At 35.6% G+C, this 15,304-nt stretch overlaps 1 protein-coding gene and 1 pseudogene across 1 annotated transcript; one reads left to right on the top strand and one right to left on the bottom strand.

Annotated features, from left to right (window-relative positions):
• The first annotated feature begins 411 nt into the window (after window positions 1-411).
• On the top strand, window positions 412-5,888 carry LOC137655174 (putative nuclease HARBI1; annotated as a pseudogene).
• A 1,165-nt stretch (window positions 5,889-7,053) lies between these two features.
• On the bottom strand, window positions 7,054-11,915 carry LOC137654989 (myb/SANT-like DNA-binding domain-containing protein 3). Its single transcript, XM_068388884.1, has 2 exons — window positions 11,458-11,915; window positions 7,054-7,334 (listed from the first exon to the last, which is right to left on the bottom strand). The coding sequence occupies exons 1-2, from the start codon at window positions 11,691-11,693 to the stop codon at window positions 7,109-7,111; spliced, it is 462 nt and encodes a 153-aa protein (XP_068244985.1). The 5' UTR covers window positions 11,694-11,915; the 3' UTR covers window positions 7,054-7,108.
• Between the last annotated feature and the right edge of the window lie 3,389 nt (window positions 11,916-15,304).

Below are 15,304 nucleotides of genomic sequence, written 5' to 3'. Positions count from 1 at the left end.
GACAACTGGCGAAATGTAACCGAGGCCCTTTGTGTCAATAGGTGTAGGAGGAGATGATGATGATGAGAAAACAAAACGTATGCTAAGAGAAAATAAAGGGACTATAATATAGACCCTATATTAAATTCCTATGTTTAGAACATATACAGGCCCTATAAATTTAGGGTTCCCTATAATTTAAGGGGTGGTTCCAATACTATTTAAAGGGTGGCCCAGACATGCCTTTCGCAAGCCCTATAAATAAATAGTATTCATGATATCAACTCTTTGCTGGTGAAAAACATTTATATTATCAAAAGATGTCTTACAAAAATAATAACATATAAAAAGAAAGAAAAACTATTGCACAGGTGGGCCAAACTTCATATTTTATGAACTCGGAGATGTCCCTCTCAGAGTTCAAACACAACACTATCAACAAAACAAGCTTCTGCCAAGTTTCACAGGTAAGAATTTCTTTGATTATTTTTTTAGCATTGTAGTTCATTGATGTTAACTGGTGAAGTACACCCTTTCGAGGTGAAAATGCAATATTTTCAAGGCATCCTAATAGGTAGATCATTTTGTGGTGGTGTGAAACAAAGTATAGTAAGTGATAAAATAGTAGTTGCAAGTAAACTTGTCATTTGAATTCGTAAATAGAGTCCTTTCAATGACGTCACTGGGAATCGCCGGCGGCCATGCTGGAGGACATACAAAGCGAAAACATGGTGGCTGCTAAAGCAAATATGGACAATGAGAGCGACTTTGTCAAACAATTGTCGGGTGATGATAAGCGTTTTTACAAGCAGAAACTTGATCTAATTGATGGCCTAGATCCATACCAGATGCAGAATTCATTCAGTCAAAATACTGAGGATTATTTCCATTGAATAATCTGCTTCCAGAATTTGTTGTTTTTCCCTTAAATGCTTTGTCCAAAATTAGATAAACACTGGGCTAATGAAGAGAGTGTTTATAATTATAAAGCTAATATTGATCATTTAGCCTAACCTTGTGTATTATAATTTTTGATTGTCAAAATGTATGTAAACGTTTTGCATTATTATGTCAAATCTTTATCAGTTCATGCCTAACCATTGTGTTTGTGTTTGGTTACAAATGCTATAATTTCTTATATACATATAAACATATGATGGACAAACTTCATTGTAATGCTCTTGGATGATCGTTTTGCATCCTTGCAATTAAATGCTCGTTTAATTATTTTTTCGATGTTTCATATATAAGCTGAAGACCCCTTTGAGTTAAACCAGCTTTCATATATTATTATTTATAATCAATGTTTATTCATCACATAGGCCTGTATGTTTGCACAATTTAATACACAAATTAAAATAAATATAAATATACACTTAATTATATATGGGCATGAGCACCTTGACGAAATAGAGACCTAGGTAAGTAGCCTTTGTTGATATAGCCAATATGGGCGCTTTTAATTTTTGTTTTGAAAATCTGAGATGCCCCTTTTGATGTTTAAAAATTGAGATGCCCCCTACCCCACACACACTACACACTGAACTGACGATGATACTTGTGAAGTCACCCATGCGATCGGATATAGCATGTTTACACAGGAATAATGATACTTATAGGGCCTAGCCGAGACTGACCTGATATGAAATGATCAGAACAGATACATGCATAGGGTAGTGAGGATTCACGTAGATCAGCCCGTGATATTCTGGTCAACCACAAGTCCGTCTGCGCTTGGATAATTCTTCTGTATCTTAGTCCTGATTCTGAGTAACTGCCAGTATGCGGTAGAAACTCTTGTCATCTCTTTGTCCTCGATTCCCACAGCCAACAATAGCGCAAAAACTGGGCATCGTGTGAATTTGAATGAGATGACTAACTATTCAACAGTTCAACCACAGCTATTCACTGAACGCGTCTTTGTTTGTCCTCCAAGATGGCGGACCAGAAGTTTGATGACGTATAATGAAAGGACTCTATAGATTACATTCTTCCAATAGATATGATAGCTCATGCATGGAAAAGGTGTTGGTTTTTAACTGATGCTAAAAGGTTCATCTGTTTTTAAGAGAAATTATTGTATTTGTGCAAAGTTTGCATTAGGTTTGGCTTGGAGAAGTTGAGAAATTCTGGTAACTAATCTAACGAAATCAAAGTAACCTAGGCAGGGGGTGACCCTCTGGAAGATAATGCCAAAAAAGGCCTTATCCTTTAGATTCTAGCAAAATGAACTTATTTTCATCCACAATTTTGCCTTTTTATAAATGATTTAGATATCTGGAGATGATTCCCAGGTTTTCAAGAATAATTCAACCAATGTGAACCTAATGTAGGAAATCGTAGCTCCAAGGGTAATAGTATAGAACACTACGCTCTCCATTTACTCCAATATAATGTAATCCTGCAGTTCTCACCTTCTTGCACAGTAATTAGGTGGTTATTTAAATTCTGGGAAAGCAATAATTAGCAAGATATGTTGAAGAGAGGAGAAGGGGTTATAAAAAGAAAATAGCTCGGTTTCCTCACTAAACGACATGGAACTGACGTCAACATAGTCAACCAAACAGATCGTGATGCCAGCGTACATAAACAGAAGTTCGTGATGCCAACGTATATTTGATATACTGTATATTCAAAATATACTTAATTAAAAATGGATTAATTACTCAAAAGTGTCCTTAAAATATGCAATTTACAAATAGTGACACTTTTGAGTAATCACAATTCTTGATTAAGTATATTTTGAATATACAGTATATCAAATGTACGCTGGCATCACGAACTTCTGTTTGTGTACGCTGGTATTACGATCTGTTTGGTTGACTATGTTGACATCAGTTCCATGTCGTTTAGTGAGGAAACCGAGCTATTTTCTTTTTATAACCCCTTCTCCCCTCTTCAACATATCTTGCTAATTATTGCTTTCCCAGAATTTAAATAACTACCTAATTACTGTGCAAGAAGGTGAGAACTGCAGGATTACATTATATTGGAGTAAATGGAGAGCGTGGTGTTCTATACTATTACCCCTCCAAGTTGGTTGTGTTGGGCTGGTAATGGTAGCCTAACTTTGTAAGATAATTTAGATGGTGTCTAGAGTAGGCCTAGGATTGATTTCCTGCATGATCATCATCTGAAAAGTGTAAAAACCAATTTGAACCTAATTTGGGAATTTCATAGTGTATCTAAGTTTATGCTTAGTCTACTAAAGTGTAAGTTAGCTGTGCAGTGTGGACTGTGGAGGGCTGCTGTTGAGCTAGCCAGGGGTCAAGGATGGCAGCTTAGGTTTTGTAGAGTTAAACACTAGGCTAACAAACATTTCATGAGTCTTACATTACACGTATATTTCATATATTTCAGCATGTACCGACAATTCCGTCATATCCGAAACCTTCAGCGCTATCAGCATGGCCACATACGAAGGGTTGTGACAGACCGAAGCAACCCATTCCATGCCATGACAGAGGAAGAATTTCTGATGAGGTTCCGATTAAGTAAAGAATACACACTTGCATTGATTGCACAGATAGAGCATTGACTGCCCAATGCTCTTAACAATAGAGGTAGGCATGAGTCGTTATCACATTGTTTTTTTTACTTATATGTCAGGTGATGAGCTATTCGTGGGTGATATGATGCTCATTTTTACTTATTTAACAACATTTCCTTAATAATAATGTACCAGGTAGGTACAGTACATAAGGTGCCTTCATTACCTGTAAGCACAAGCAAAAGTAATTTTTATGTCTGTATTCTGTACTGCAGTGATTCTCAACCAGTGTGCCAAGGCACAATGATATGCCACAAGATTATCAGAAGTGTGCTGCAAAACATTGTCAAGGCACACCTGAAAATACGAGAAATGGGTATAGATTTTGGTTTTACATGAATGAAAAGTACTGTAATGCTTTCCAACTAATTCAAGCAGTATGGTGATATTTACTTTAGTAAAATAAGTTTTTATTTATACCAGGTATTTTTTTATGTCTGTAGTTCTATCTTATAATTACATGTATACCCTTTTAAATTTTGCCAAGTACACCCTTTTAAATTTTGCTAAGTATACTGTATGCTGTGGTATTCTTATGAGATCTTAAGTGTGCCATTAGTAAAAAAAGGTTGAGGCATTTGCTGTACTTAGTTTACTTAGGCAAGTTATTTTATTGGTTTCTGCTAAATGTGTTATTTGAAAGGTTATATGAAGCTGCCGAGAGATATTATGCTTAATACAGTATATTATAGAATTCTTTAAGTAAAAACAGTTGAGAATTATGCCTGGACATGGTTTGAGTGAAGTATTTCATGATTTTTTCTTTTTCCACAGGTTGTCCTGTACCTTCTCACCTGCAGGTCCTAATTGGATTGAGATACATTGCCACTGGAAACGACCAACTTGGTATATCAGATTGGTGTGACGTATCACAGTCTTTTGTTAGTAGATGTGTTGGCAAGGTAGCATATGCAATTGGAAGTTTGTGTGCAGAGTTCATCAAGTTTCCAGACCAAGATATTACCAGGATCAAGCATGAATCTATGACTATAGCTGGAATGCCAAGTGTAATTGGGTGCATTGACTGCACTCATATTGCAATTGAGACGCCAAGTCACCCGCGTCCTGAAGTTTTCCGCAACAGAAAACGTTATTTTTCATTTAATGTACAAGCAGTCTGTGGTCCTCAGTTGCAGCTGTACAACATTGTAGCTCGGTGGCCTGGCAGTGCACATGACAGCAATATTTTTGAAAATAGTCGACTCTGTCAGGAACTCGAAGATGGTATTCTGCCTGGACACTTGTTGGGTGACAGTGGCTATCTATGTCGTGAATATTTGTTGTCTCCTCTGACAGCTCCTCATGGCCGTGGAGAGAACCGCTATAAAGCTTTTCACATAAGAACACGAAAATAGTGTTGAGAGCGCATTTGGACTATTAAAAAGAAGATTTGCTTGCCTTGGAAAGAAAATGAGGACTTCTATGAGAAACACCAAACACATAATTGTTGCTGCTGCAGTTCTCCACAATTTGGCCATCGCCTACAGAGTACCTGAGCCAGATAATGTAATTCATGAACTTCATGATCCAGATGACTCAGAAGCCCAAGGAAACATACAAGAGGATGAATTGAGGCAGCAACCTCAAGCAATGAGAAATATCCAAGGAGTCTTTAAAAGACAGCAAATCATCAGAGAATATTTTGCTTACGAAAAAATAATCACCACCACTAGGCTTAAAGTTACCAAAAACCAAATTCAAAGTATGTATATACGGTACAGGTTTGGAAAATAAACCAGAAAGTTATTTGTAATTTTAATTTCTACAAAAATATACAGTACAGTACTCAAAATACATTGCAGACTAGAACACAATGCCCAATTTCATCACAGCCGAAATATATATAATACTATATTGCACTGAAAAAACTTGAAGTGACATTGGATCAGTTTAAAGCATCGAGTTTATCACAAATTCTTGTGGTTACCTGTCCTAGTTCCCCCGTTACTTCCAACAATTTCTTGCCCACATCAACCCAGATTTGATGAGCCTGGAGACAAAGGTTTGCATCCTCGTTTTCCTTTTTAATTTTTTTTAGTTTTTCTTACTTAATTTTTAGTGTTTCTTTCTTAATTTCAATATCTAGGCTGAGGCTTTCCATTCTCTTTTCATGCTCCTTCCGTTGCATCTCAATCACAGTATGTGATTGTCCTGAAAAGACAAAAAAAAAAAAAAAAAAAGTAATGCTATGATTGTACTGGAGAACATTACTTTTGCAAACTGTGGGGCTACTAATTCCTCCTAATTCTATAAAAGATTCCCGAAAAGTAAAGCAAATATTTAAGAGATGAATGATTCACCTAATCCTAACAATTACACAGTTGTGGGTCACACCATGTTAGACATGATTCTTGGGTAATAGTAGAGAACACCACGCTCTCCATTTGCTCCAATATAATGGAATCCTGCAGTTCTCACCTTCTTGCATAGTAATTAGGGGGTTATTTAAATTCTGGGAAAGCAATAATTAGCAAGACATGTTGAAGAGGGGGGAAGGGGTTATAAAAAGAAAATAGCTCAGTTTCCTCACTAAACGCATTGGAACTGACATGTCAACCTCGTCAACCAAACAGAATTTGTGATGCCAGCGTACATAAACAGAAGTTCGTGATGCCAGCGTACATAAACAGAAGTTCGTGATGCCAGCGTACATTTGATTTACTGTATATTTAAAATATACTTAATTAAAAATGGATTAATTACTCAAGTGTCCTTAAAATATGCAATTTACAAATAGTGACACTTTTGGGTAATCACAATTCTTGATTAAGTATATTTTGAATATACAGTATATCAAATGTATGCTGGCATCACGAACTTCTGCTTATGTACGCTGGCATCACGATCTGTTTAGTTGACTATGTTGACGTCAGTTCCATGTCGTTTAGTGAGGAAACAGAGCTATTTTCTTTTTATAACCCCTTCTCCCCTCTTCAACATATCTTGCTAATTATTGCTTTCCCAGAATTTAAATGGCCACCTAATTACTGAGCAAGAAGGTGAGAACTGCAGGATTACATTATATTGGAGTAAATGGAGAGCGTGGTGTTCTATACTATTACCGATTCTTGTGCAGTAAGTTTATTAATTCACAGGAAAGGTTAGGTTATGGTGAAATTTGAGATACAGTAATCCCAAATGTGACAAGAAGAGAGGATTTGCCTAGACCCCCTTGGCAGCTAAGGGGGTGGGGTGGACAGCCACCCACCTTGGAAATTAATTCAATGACAGGTTAGGTAGGTATTTTAGGTTAGTCTGGGGCACTAACCTAACATAAAACACCTACCAAACCTGGCACTAAATTGGATTTCCTAGCTGGGGGCTGTAGCCCCCAGGCCCCCTTTTTTATTCAACAGAGTTCCACCTTTATAACCTTACATTTTAGGGCAAGACAAACAACTTTTCTTCCATAATTTCAACTACATTAAATGCTTCCTTACGACTTACAAGAATATTATCAAATAGGAGCTAATTTAACTTCTTTATAAATTGATAGGTAGGGGATATGCGTAAAACAAGTGACTTCCTCTCAATTTTATGGGAAAAAATTAATAGAGAAACAAAACATTTGTATGAAAATCAGTAAAATATGCAAAACATCCAAGCAGAGCTCTCTGTAGAATTATCAAAGTAGGACTTACCAGTACTCTGAAGTAAATCACAGTCCAGTTCATTCTCCTCACCATCAAGGTCATCACTTATGATAGTAAGGATTTTAGCAGTCTCTTCATCTTCAGGCTTAGGAGGAGCACCACCACCTGTCCTCATAGTCTCTCGCTTATAGGCTGCATGCTGTTTCTTTGCTCTGAAATTTTTACAACAGTCAAGTGGTTAAATGGGTATTATTGTAGTGTATTACAGGGCAATGTAACCTAGGAAAACAACTACTTTTTCTTATACAAAAACTTACGCTCTCTTTGAAAATGACACTCGTTCCCATCTCAAATGAATAGTTTCACAAATATATATATATCCATATCCTACGATAATGGTGGACCCCCAGTGTGAACTCCGGGTTTTGGGTGGGGAAAACGATATATAATCGTAAAACAAGCCTTTTCTTCGCTACACATTACCTTCTTGAATGTATAATAAACGGAGGAAAATACAAAACAGTAGAGCTAGATAAACTTTGAAGGCGCCATTGCAAAGACTGTCTCATGAAAAAATACAGTAACCAGTGCTACCAACGTGTAATGTAGATCAAATGTTAACGTATCATGCTAACATTAGCAGTGCTTTTCATTTAATTTTTCTCATTCTACTTGCCCAATGTAGACGCTCTTGTACGTACGTTTGTACATAGCAGGTTTCAACTTTCTGCGCAAAAACCCCGCCTCTCTGCGCAGAGACTTTTCCCCCACCAATAGGATTTCTTCTTCTCTAATCGTAAAATGTAAGTATTTGTCTCTCTACCAGCTCTGTTCAAGTCTGTTACTTGATTAGTTATGTATTACCCTCGTATACATATTACGTTTGACACCAGTATTACTCGTTTTATTATCTGATACCTTATAAATTCACCTCATTTTATATACCCTTCAAATATTATTTATCATACATTCCATTTTATCTTCATATATTACGTTTATACATTTTGTTATTTCCTTGTCACTCCCAGATTTCACATAAATACTTGCTCTGGACAAGTTCCCCATTCTGTTCATTCATGTTTACTCTCTAGACTCCATTGCTTTTCCGTTAACTAATCACGAACCCATACGTATGCAAAGTTTGCACAGGGGGGTTAATATTTCCCTATCCCCACCTTCCAACAAGCCCTTTTCCGTGGAAACCTTTGCCCAAGTCAGGTCTTTGTTAGTTCAAGTGTCATCATTTGCGTATTTTACGATCTAAATATCAAAAAATTGTAACCGCTTCAGTAATCCATACTTGAAACTATTTTGGTGTATTCCAACGTTGATAATTTTCTTAAATCACATAATATAATATACCAACTTTTACAGTATTCCAAGTACAGTGCTAATCTAAGGCAAAACACTTGAGACACCACAGACTCGGTCACAACACCCCCCTGGCCCCTAAGTTACGATGTCACGGTCATAAAAGTAAGTCATTGATTTTTTTAACTTTAATGTGTTAGTTTTATTACATTTTGTTTGAGTGCGAAGCTCAGCATTACCAATTGCCAATGCATATGAGGGTGATGTTTCATTTTCCTGTGATCATAAGTGAGGAACAAGAACCATTATATTTAACGTTGGTAATGTTAGCGTAACATTACTAATGTTAGCGTGCGCAGCTCAACATTACTGCTTGCCAGTACATAGGAGCTTGATGTTTTATTTTCGTGCGCGCGAAGCGAGCTAATGGCGAAACAAGAACCATTATATATAATGCTATCGTAACAGTACTAACGTTACCGAAATGTGAGTGAGGGGATATAACAAAGGGTATTATATTGGGTTTGTGACCTGAGAACTTCTAGGTTAGGTTAGGTGGGTTAGTTAGGTTCTGCACCCTTTTTGTACTTTTTTATATATTGTGTAAAGGGTATATGGAAAAATTCTTTAAAATACACGCGATAATAATACCGTATCATTGCTAACATTAGTAATTCCACCGTAACGTTGGTAACGATGCTAATGCTACCGTTCGCAGTACATACGCGAGTTAAGTGACACAGAATTTGAACGTCATTATATTTAAGTATTTTAACAAATTTTATATAATAAAAGACATTATATTTAATCATTTTAACAGAAAATATGTTTTCCTGTAGAAAATAACGTGATTTAACTGGTTTTTACCTTCATTTCTTCCGTAATAACGGCAACCAATTCGGCAACTTAAAGTTAGTCGAATTGGTTGATCTGTTAGTTTGCGGTTGAAATGAAGGTCAAATTCGGTTAAATCACGTTATTTACTATAGGAAAAGATATATTTTCTGTTCGAAATCACACCCTGTAATACAATACAACTTTACCGTTAAATGAATATCTTTGTTCCAAACAATTAGGCTAACCAGTATATAGCCTGAAATTAAGACCAAACAATTAGGCTAACCAGTATATAGGGTATCCGGTCATTTCGCCCACATGCCATTTCGCCACACTATGGAGTCATTTCGCCCACAGGTCATTTCGCCCACACTGTGTAGTCGTTTCGCCCACACTGTTAAGTCATTTCGCCCACACTGTGGTGGGGTTGCCAACCTGATTTTGCAGATAGTAGTAAGGTATACCGAAGTCGGGATAATACGATAATAGTTCATATCTAGTACACATCACTGATCTCTACTATACTACTGGATGGCTCATGGTGTAATTCATCAGGGAAGATTGTCCAAATGAGGCCTCTTTACTAGTAGGTACTTCAGTTGTGACGTTATCACAAACTGTTAATTATATCACCATAATATGACCAGATATTTTTTTTTCTTTTGTACAGTACAATGTCTAATTTTTTTTTTTTTTTTTTTTTTTCTTTTTTTTTTTTTTATACTTATGTAGATTCAAGAGGTTGGTCTCCAGAATGCCTACACACATGATGACGGGACGTATAAATTCTTACGGAAAGTGATGACCCTTCCATTTCTGCCTGAGGCAGATATAGGTCCCGTGTTTGAACGGCTCTCACGTCAATCTACCACAGCCCAGTTGCAGACTATAATGCAGTTAATGTCAAGAACATGGATCCACAACTCCTTATGGCCAACTTCTAGCTGGAGTATTTTTTATCAGTCTCTCTGCACCAATAATGATATTGAGGGCTGGCACAACCGTCTAAACAAACGTGCTGCAGGTAGATGTAACCTACAGTTCTACCTCCTCATAAGCCTTCTCCACAAAGAGGCTAAATTGACGTTGATCTACATGAGGCTAGTATCCGAAAAAAAAACTACGAAGGATCCAAAGGAAAAAATATAGACACTTACAGGATTGAATATTTACTCTTTGGGAGGAACACGTGAGGGGTGAGCTATTGGCTCATAAGTTGCTGAAAGCATGCGCTCACCTGGATGGCCCAGTGCGCAGCTGAATCCTGCATATGTAGTGAGTACTGTACTTGTTTTAAATGTAACTATATTTTAATAAAAGTTTCTTCAATTCTTTGTCACTATCTGAATATTGCATGTATGTAACTGTCTTTTAATAAAAAAAATACTTTCCGAATAGTAATACATTTATTTAACTGTCTTTTGATAAAACTTTATTTTATGTTTTTTCTAACTGCTTTCTGAATCTTGCATATATGGAGCTATTTGTTAACAAAAGTTTTTTATTTTACCACTTTCTTAATCTTACATGTATGTTGACTATTATATATCGGCAAATTGACTCTTATATGTGGGTGAATTGACTCTTATATGTGGGCGAATTGACTTGTGGGCGAAATGACTTGTGAGCGAAATGACTTGTGGGCGAATTGACTTGTGGGCGAAATGACTGTAATTCGTATATAGCATTAAATTAAGAACAAAGGCCAAGCAATTAGGCTAACAAGTATATAGCCTAAAATTAAGACCAAATAATTAGGCTAACCAGTATATAGTCTTAAATTATGAACAAAAGCCAAACAATTAGGCTAACTAGTATATAGCCTGAAATTAAGACAAAACAATTAGGCTAACCGGTATATAGCCTCAAATTAAGAATAAAAGCCAAACAATTAGGCTAACCAGTAGATAGCCTGAAATTAAGACCAAACAATTAGGCTAACCAGTATATAGCCTAAAATTATGAATAAAAGCCAAACAATTAGGCTAACCAGTATGAAGACTGAAATTAAGAATAGTAAAAACTGCAATGAGAATTATTTATTTGCTCAGCATTTGAAAAGCATGTTATTCCTTACATATAGCCTAAATAAAACTGACCCTCGCCAATCCCTAAGCTGATGCTTGCTAACGTATGCAGGAAGTGAGTCAAAAGTACTATTACTTTAATGTGTTTATGAATACTTACTTTCCTTTTGCATTCTCCCAGACTTTCTTCAGCTGTTGCTGGGTTCTTGGTGGTCCATAACCAGCAGCATTAAATAAGCTGGTGACTTCTTCCCATGCTGCTTTTTTCCGATGGATGGTGCGGAAGTCATGGCTCTTATTGAATAAAATTTCGCTTCTTTCCTCTATCAAGGTCACCAGCATTGTTTTCTCATTTGCAGTTATATATCTTGCTCTTATACCATTCTTTTCTGCCATTTCCACTGTCTATATGTACTCATTAACTCGTTGAAAGAACAGGAATGCGCGACACGTGTACACAACTTAGCAATTACCCTCACAAATGTAAACAAAAGGTTCTTCCGGCATACCAACTGTTTAGAGGACAACAGACACCCTCTCAGCAGGGATACCAACCACACCCATTCCTAGAAGATGCTTTAAACATAGCACCGAAAAATATAGGGCTCCCCTACACTTTCCATAAGGTATAAAGAAGGCCCTATATTTTCTATTAGCATACGGCCGTATTATGTGCCTTGAAAACAGAAGTCGGATCCAAAGACTATATCAGATCAGATTCAGGTTGAGGCTTTGCCTTTGCAACGACGCCTCTGTGTCTTTTAGTTTTGTGTGTGCCTTATTTTCACTAGTTTTTCTCTTTTCATCCACATTTGTTGTAGAACTCTTTTCTTATTTTTAATATTTTCTTCACAAAAAAAGGAATTTTCCAACTGTTTATGCACTATCTTCTTTGTATGGTTGTTGGAGCTCAATTGCTTTTATTCTTATATCACTAAACTGTGGACAATATAGCATAAAGTGGTTAGCATTTTCTTCTACATCACAGAATACACAGTTTATATTTCCATCTTGGTGTCTGTTTTTTTATATTCAAGCCCAGTGAGTTTGTTCTAGCTCTGAATAATAAAATTGACGAAAATGTGTTGTCATACACCTCCTCCTCCTTGATTTCACTTTTCCAGTTTTTATACAAAATTAAACTCTCCTTGCACTCCATTTCACTCTTCCATTTGCTTGTGTCCCATTCTCTTGTTCTCTTCTTTATGTCCTCTTTCGTACATCTCTTGACTTCTCTCATCGCCATCCCACATTCCTCAGCATACTTCTTCACATGCATCCACCACTTCCTCTCTTTTTCTTCCATATCATTGACTATTGCTGATAGTAAGTCATAGCAGATGCTCCTACATCCCCTCTCAAGGCTACAATTGCTGTATTCTTTACACCCCCTAACATCCTTTTATACACTCCATTCTCTATTCTTTGCAACTTTTCTATTTCCGTTTCCGTTAAGTTGATTATGTTTGTTCCATATAATATAGAAGGTAGTGCTACACTTTTCCAGTATGCTTTCCCTATCATTATCTTATTACAACTTTTTTCTATGATCGAATATGTAAGATTAGCTAGCTTTTGCGCCTTAACTATCATTTCACTTTTCTGTGTTTTGAACATATTCCTACTATCATCAACCTTGATACCTAGGTATTTAATATTGCTTACTACTCTTATTCCCTCTATATTATCTGGTTTTTCCTTCATATTATATATAAGTACGCTACTTTTGTCTCTATTTATGTCTAAACCACACTGCTTTCCTATATCTATCACTTTCCTTGTGTTCAATTCAGCATCCTCTATATTCTCAGCTAGCACTAGGACATCATCAGCAAAAAATAATACTACTAGCTTTATAATATCATTTTTAAAACCATTGCCTTCTTTTTCTACTTGTTTTATAATCTGATAAGTAATTAATTTGAATAATGTTGTAGAGCCAGTACAGCCTTGCTTTATTCCACTACTTACGTTCAATTTTTGTTCTACTCTTTTCCCTATATACTAAAGGAAGATAGAAAGGCTCAAAATAGAATGTTAATACACTAGTTGGCAATCGCAAAGTGAACGCAATAGTTTGACCGCTCAGAATTTAGATGGCGTTGTAGGTATATCGTTTGTCGTCTGTTTGTTTATATTCAGAATTTGACAGTTGATACAAACGAAATCATGGCGCCAGCAGTGAATTAGTCAGTCACACGGTGTGTTTTTTTTGCAATAAACGAAAAGAAACCGATCCTCATTAGGTGTTTCACAGGTTCCCTAAGGACAAAGAACGGTGAGTACTAACAGTATGATACATGAAATATGTGCTACTAATGAGTAAGCCCCACTGATATTGGATATAAGATTAAGGCTAGGCATTCGCAATACACTTTTCTCAAACTTTTTTATTTGGTCATAAAGCTATTGCAATAATGTATTTCTCAGGAACTGACGTATTTGTCGTTAGGAACATGTTCAGTGGTATGTATTATATTTAACTTTGATCTAATTTATAAGTGTATGAATATATCAGCATGTTTGCACACCTGAGTAGCATTACAGGAGTATACTGCTTCAACATATTATTTTGTTAGTGTTCCTTGTCTTCTTATTTTTTTTTATTTCCTAAATGAAGACTAACATTTTACAGTATTTGTAAACTGTATTTGTTTGTATTTGTATTTTCATGAACATTGAATGTGTGTTTACTGTCTGTGCTTTCTATGTTTGCATAATTGCTTTGTCTTATGTTTGCACGATGTATTAAAGTCACGAAGAAATCCTTTTTTTAGTATTATGTTTTCTCATATTTATAATTATATTAGAGTTTATTATATGTAATTCATGATGCAATTTTATCTTGCGTGTATGCTACTATTATTATATTTTTTTTACAATTTTTATATGTGCAATATTATTTACTGTTATCTTTCTTATGTACAATTTATTAAAGTTCCCTTTATGTGATTTATCTTTCATTTTTGGTTGGCTTGTATGCTACCTTATTTCTATTTCCAACCCCCTTTCAATTATTTACTATGTGTGATACAATTTAGTGAGTCATTTTCTTCCTTTGTTTGTATATTTATATATTTATTAGTTTATATTACTAAAGAGTATATATGAGTGCATTATGCCTTTCTGTTTCAATAAAAAGAAAAATTACAATTGTTTGTATACAATTTGTATCCCCATCCTACAGTGGCCTACAAACTGTGATTAAATGTATGCCTACACATATGCACTTGTGGCTAAGTTAAACAAATCAGATATACAGTATGTTTTACTTTATTCGAGCCTGATATTGTAGAGAGCATTTGAAAATGATTATTATATACAATACTTAAATTTGCAAGAAATTTTACCGAATTATAAGAGATATAGCTATTAAGTTTCTGGAAAATAGTCTTAGAAACTTAAGGAAATGTATTCTTAATCTATATATGTACATATTTGCAAATTTGTAATTTAGGTATCTAAATTCTAAGAATACGATATACTGACGTAGTAATGCAAATTATGAACAAATATGTCGCAAAATTTACAATCGAATTCCATCTTATATTCCCGTAAGCATTACCACTCTGAATGTTTGACCGCTCTCTCAATAGATGGAGTTATTCGTTTCGGATGGGAGTATCTGGCATCTTCTCGTAGCACACTCATTTGGGGGCTATTAGGCTCAGCCTTCCTATCTTCCTTCAGTATATAGTCTTTGGTCGGAATCGGATCCTCCTGTTACTACACCATGATATGAAAACAAAGCTAAAGTGTGTGAAATGTATAATGACGAATCACGGAAATGCACTGGTGAAAGAAATCTTTCTTGATATGTTTTAAAAAATGAAATTGGCAAAAACTATCAAAGATTATCTACAAGTTTGAATTTAAACCTCCGGGGCCTTCTTAATGTAAAAGCTCTTGATAAAAAAATTAAATCAACAGACTAAAAAATATGGGAAGATGAAATAAAAAAAAAAAGGCCCTTTACAACTATACTGCAGATGGAAACCACAAATAAG

This window comes from Palaemon carinicauda, chromosome 16 (genome assembly GCF_036898095.1).
Source record: "Palaemon carinicauda isolate YSFRI2023 chromosome 16, ASM3689809v2, whole genome shotgun sequence".
Classification (NCBI taxonomy): Eukaryota; Metazoa; Arthropoda; class Malacostraca; order Decapoda; family Palaemonidae; genus Palaemon; species Palaemon carinicauda.
Note: the sequence above shows the minus strand (reverse complement) of the source record. Positions and strands in the feature narration are given on the sequence as shown.